Source organism: Lactuca virosa, chromosome 5 (assembly GCF_052849685.1).
Source record: "Lactuca virosa cultivar CGN04683 chromosome 5, Lactuca_virosa_CGN04683_v6, whole genome shotgun sequence".
In the NCBI taxonomy this organism is placed as follows: Eukaryota; Viridiplantae; Streptophyta; class Magnoliopsida; order Asterales; family Asteraceae; genus Lactuca; species Lactuca virosa.
In genome coordinates, this window is record NC_136430.1 from 338,018,603 (window position 1) to 338,024,164 (window position 5,562).

The 5,562-nt window shown below is 33.0% G+C and overlaps 1 protein-coding gene across 3 annotated transcripts; it reads right to left on the reverse strand.

Annotated features, from left to right (window-relative positions):
- Positions 1 to 984: 984 nt before the first annotated feature.
- LOC145116232 (E3 ubiquitin-protein ligase DA2-like) lies at positions 985 to 3,232 on the reverse strand. Of its 3 annotated transcripts, none has more exons than XM_079052595.1 (7): positions 2,923 to 3,232; positions 2,498 to 2,826; positions 2,317 to 2,368; positions 2,186 to 2,231; positions 2,008 to 2,089; positions 1,611 to 1,925; positions 985 to 1,373 (listed from the first exon to the last, which is right to left on the reverse strand). In XM_079052595.1, exons 2-7 carry the CDS (start codon positions 2,687 to 2,689, stop codon positions 1,119 to 1,121), a joined length of 942 nt encoding a protein of 313 aa, XP_078908721.1. In that variant the 5' UTR covers positions 2,690 to 2,826; positions 2,923 to 3,232; the 3' UTR covers positions 985 to 1,118. The 3 variants fall into 3 exon arrangements, with proteins under 3 accessions (XP_078908721.1, XP_078908722.1, XP_078908720.1); XM_079052596.1 differs by having other exon boundaries at positions 1,611 to 1,671; positions 1,741 to 1,925; positions 2,498 to 3,227; XM_079052594.1 differs by having other exon boundaries at positions 2,498 to 3,232.
- Between the last annotated feature and the right edge of the window lie 2,330 nt (positions 3,233 to 5,562).

The window sequence follows — 5,562 nt, forward strand, 5'->3', positions numbered from 1 at the left end:
CTTAGATTCCCTCGTAGCTTTTCATTGACCCTTTTATCTTAATCTCATTTATTCTATTATAAAAAAATCCTAACTAAGAATCTTTTTGTTATGGCATATAGATAACTACTTTTATGATATGGAATTCGAGTGAATCAGTTCTGCAAGATCAACAATTAACCTTATAGTGGTTTAAAAATAACTGTCATAACCGAAACGTTAATAACCGCATATCAAGATGTTTCAAGTACCAACATATGTTTCCCTTGGTTGTCTCTCATGTAATAAATAACAATTTTGATCATTAAAAGTTACTTGTTTTGTTATTTTGTATAGATTTTGTTTATTTTTCTGTTTTGTCATTTCATAAAAATGTTGGTTATTTAAAAATAAACATTTAAGCATAACAGCTTAAAACATCAATAATAATAATAAATTAATAAATAAATAAAAACTAGTATTATTTAATTTTTTTGCTATAAGCATAAAAAGGATACACACATAATATGTAATAATAGTGTCTTTTGAAAGACATTTTTTAAAACTATTATTTATATTTGCTACCGGAAATATCTTTGTCCACTTTTTTGATAAGCAGTTATCATATTAATACAATTACAATACAAAATTACTTTTTCTACATATACCATTTCAGAAGGTCTTTTATAACATAAAAAAAAAAAAAAAAAAAAAAAAAGCATAACACTTTCGCCATTTCGTCTTAAGCTAAATTCAAAAGTAAAACATATGCATAATCAAACGGATCAACATGCATTTATCATCATCTGGGCCTGTTGGGCTTGATGAACCCTCGTAGATAATTAGATATACAAATTCCTAACTATATTCATAAAAGAAAAATACAAAGCCCATCATAATCCTACGAAACTAGATACAATTAACCATTTACAAAAAGAGTATGAAGACAATAATCATGCTTTTTTAGTTTCCTCATCATTCATTTTCACTTAACAATCAACTCTTTTCCACTATATAAAGTACATATTATAAAACACAAAATAAATAACTGCTGTTAAAATGGTTTATATACACAACAAATTGATCAACCCAACAAGGGCAATATCGTCATTCTACCCTTTTAATATCAATAACAAACAACCGCTTTACATTCACTGAAATCATCTCCCACGAGCTTCAGACAATGAAACAGCCATAGCTAACATCATTTGTTCTTCAAAACTCTCATCTTGTAAGCCATATGCACCAATCTCCGATCCTTCTTCCCTTGCTACTGTACATGCTAGACCACCATAAGGTGATGCGGATGCGGTTGTTGCCACTGGTGGGGCCACGGCGGCAGAAACACGAAGCTCCGCCGCATATCTTGCTAACTGAGCAGCATCACCGTAATTACGTTGCCGCCTTCCGTCCTCCTAATCACCATCAATATTACAGAAATAGCAATGTACTTTTATCAGGTTTAAATGTCATTCAAATACAAAACAATTTTTACTGTTATAATTGGGTAGATACGAAAAAAAAATTGAAATTAAAATGTTGTAACGGAAATAAATAAAATTCGAATACTATTTTAATTAAGAAAAAATAAATGAAAGTGGGTTGATATTTCTTGTATTTAGCATTAATCAATATTAATGCAATAGTGGTACCTGAAATGAGAGCCATATGGCTTCCATAAGCATTATATTGTCAAGATCGAATTCATCATTTCTGCATTCACAACACCAATTAAGCTTTGCGAATAAAAATAATAACAAAAAAAAAAACATAAATTCATACCTGTTATGCATAGATCCTGAAGGATTTGTAATTCCAGAATCACCAATAGAAACAATTTCATCATCATCACCTTCAATTATTCTGCTTGAAGAGCTCATATCTTGCCTTCTATGCATCCTTTCTTCTTCATCTTGAATTTCTCGTCTTCTCATTCTTATTTGTGCATCTATCACCCGTTGCTCTTCCTGAACATAATCAAATACCAGAATTGAGCTCAAGCACAATTTAAAAAAAAAAAAAAAAAAACAATCATAAATTAGTGCTTACAATTTGCTCCAACCCCTTTTCTTCTTTAGTCTTTACCCCTCTATACTCCACTGCATAGTTAAACGTTTTACAAAAGGGACACCTTAAGATTGTTAAGGATCAAAAATCAAAATCTTGGAGCACAAAATATGTTACAGGGTATTTTATAATCTTGGTTTAAAAAACTCAAAAAGGATACTGTGTGGGACGTGTTGAATTGGGCATCTTCATCTGTAGAAAACACTCTGAAGCAGAAGAAATAAACATTAGAACATAATCAGATTGTTTGTAAACAGAAAAATTTAAACGATAGAAGTAAATGAACTTTACCTGTACAAATGCCTTTCATGCAACATCTTGAACGATTTAGACTTGGATAATACTGAAATAGAAATACAAAATTAAACCACAATTGGATGACAACATAACATGCTAATAGAAAAATCAATCAGGTGATGTAAACAAGATTCAGTAATTGTAAAGCAATTTGAATAGAAACAGGAACACAGACCAAGAAGCAAATTGGGCATTCTTCAAGATCGCAGTTACAGTCATCGTCACCAGGATAACAAGGAGCAAGTTTAGAATCAAGTATGAGTTTACGAAGCTTTTTGTGATCTACATCCTTGTGTTGATACAACCCTTGAGGCCTTGTGTACTTCTCGTCCACTTGATGCCTCTTTCTAACAAGCTTATTCCCCATCGAAGACCAATCAGCAACTACAATTATTCGCTTAAATATCTTACAAAACCCTAATTTTAATCTCCGCCTGATACGACGGAATATCAAGAAACAAGAAAACACCTTCTTGAAAGAAGTAAATCGATGGCATTAACATCCTGCAATCAAGAAAAGCTCAAAAGAAAAGCAATCCTGTTATACCCATGAAAGTCAACGAACAATTTAACTTCGGATAAAATGAAATTTTAGATTACTTCGATCTGGGAATGTTATTTACAAAGAACCCATGTGATAAAACGAGACCTTGAATTTGTTGAAGCTATGAAAAAGATGGTTGCGACTGAAATCAAAAACTATGGGTGCAGGTAGAGTACAGAGGAAGGGTTACGAGAGATTGACAAAAGAATGAAAGATAGACAAATAGGGAACACAATCAGAACTTTCTCTGATGATTTACGTGAGAAAGAGAGATGCCAGGAGTGTTTGTACGTATGTCTGTTCTGGTTAATATTTCTTGATTGATGATATAATGAAAAATGGAATAATACTCTTAAGATCTCATCCAAACTGGTATATATAATCCGTTCCTGTTAGGTGATTGATACAAAACAATCCACATAGATTGTTTAATAAATAATCAGTTTTTTAATATATCTTATACCTTCTTCTTTTGTTCTTATATATCTTTCTAACCATTTGGAATGATAAAAAGTTTCTTAAAATATTATCAATCTTATTTAAATATTTTGTTCCTATATATCTTTCTAACCATTTGGAATGATAACAAGTTTCTTAAAATATTATCAATCTTATTTAAATACGAGAGATGTCATCATTTCACATGAGTAGGAAAATATATAGGAACAAAAAGTAGAAGGATATTTAATTTTTCTAAATACAATTAGGTTGTGTTTAGTTATAGAAAAATGGTTTTCGTTTTTCATTTTCAGTTTTCAGAGAAAAAAAAATACTATGTTTTCATTTTTAGTTTTCATTAGAAAATTCAGAAAACACGTTTATTAAAAATTTATTTATTTTTTATTTTAGTAAATAAAAAAACGTGTTTATATGTGTATTTTTTTATCAGTTTTCATTTTTAGAAAACAGTAGTGGTGATAAAATGGGGGTGGGGATGGGTGGGGTGGCGGTGGTAGTGGCAGCGGCGATGGTGGGGTGGATGGGTAGGGGTAGGGTAGTGGTGGCAACGTTGGTAGTGGTGGCGACGACGGAGACGGTGGTGGTGGTAGTGATGGTGATGGTGGTGTTGGGGGTAGGGTAGGGTGGGTTAACGGTGGCGATGGTCGCGGTGCTGATCAGGGTAGTGGTGGTCACGGCGACGACAATGCTAGTGGTGAGGTGATGGTGGGTCGGTGATTGCGGTAGTAGTGGTGGTGGATGTGTGTGTGTGGGTGTGTGTGTTTGTGGAGGTGGGTGTGGGTGTGGGTGTAAGGTTGTAGGGGTGGGGTGGAGGTAGGGTTAGTGGTGGGGTAATGGTGGTGGCGATGGTGGGTCAGTGATTGCAGTAATGGTATTGGTAGGTGGGAGGGGGTCTGAGGTGTGAGGTGTGGGTGGGGGTAGTGGTTGGGTAATGGTGGTGGTGATGGTGATGGTGGTGGTGGTGGGTGGGTGGGTGTGTGCGTGTTGGTGTTTGTAGGGGTGGGTGTGGGGTTATAGGGGTGGGGATGTTGGGAGTGGGTGTTTGCTTTTATTTTAGAAAAAAAAATTAGAATTAGAAAAATGTAGAAAACAATAATTATCAGTTTTCATGAAAAGTTTAGAAAAATTGTTAAATTAAACGTGTTTTCAAAATTTTCATATTTTTTGGAATTTTTTTCCGAAAAACAGCTAACTTTTCCGTAACTAAACGCACCCTTATATTTTTTTTATTGATTTCCAAAACCATACCCAAATATTTGCCATCATTGAATTTTTAACTAAATCATTTTTATATCTTTGTATAGAAATCTATTTTGGATTTTGGTATGTATATTATATTTTTTAAGCTTTCTGCCAATATGTGTTTTGAAATCCGTAATGTTAGCATTTAAAATATTTTATACAAGAAAGCATTATTATATGTTTGTATTCTTTGTATTTTTGTTATATTTCATGGGTGTGGACCGTTATACTGATTTGAACATTTTTTATAAGTTCAAAATATCTATTTTGGAATCGGTCTTCGAGTTTTAAATTTCAGACATTTTCTTCATGTTCCCGATTTACTTAAATTTATTACGTGGATGTTTGTATCAATATGCCAGTAAAGACGTGTATTTTGGGTGTTTTAGCATAATTTTATAACATATTCATAAAAAGTTTCAGAATTGATCATTGATATTTCAAAGTCCTCAAAGCATAAGGAATTTAACTTGCTTTATCTTTCTTCTTGTCACATGATGATAATAGTGGAAGCATAAAGCATCTAAAATAGTTGTTGCTTATTAGAAATGGATCTGAAAATGTCATTATATATACGGTTGTAACGTCATGTTTATTTAATAAATAAATAAACAAATTAATGAATGGATAGTAGTCCTAAAATCAATAATTATATTGTAGGGTGTTGGTTTCGAGGAGTTAATTGGCATAATTTAGAAGTTCAGGGTTAAAGGTGTAAGTTTCGGATTGATTTTGTAAGTATTTATAAAGGCAGGGACTAAATGATAACTCTTGGGACTTTATTTGAAAAGATTTTGGAAGCTGGGGGGGCGGAGGGGTAAATGTCGGATTTAATTTGAAGGAGATTCCCAAAGCCAGGGTAGGAAGGGTAAATATTGGAGTACTTTTGAAAGGATCCTTTGGGAAGGGACCATTTATGTAATTATGCAAAAGATTTAAAGTGGTCGGGGTTATAACCCGCCACCCTCGCCATGTCAAAATCCTAAACCTAATAT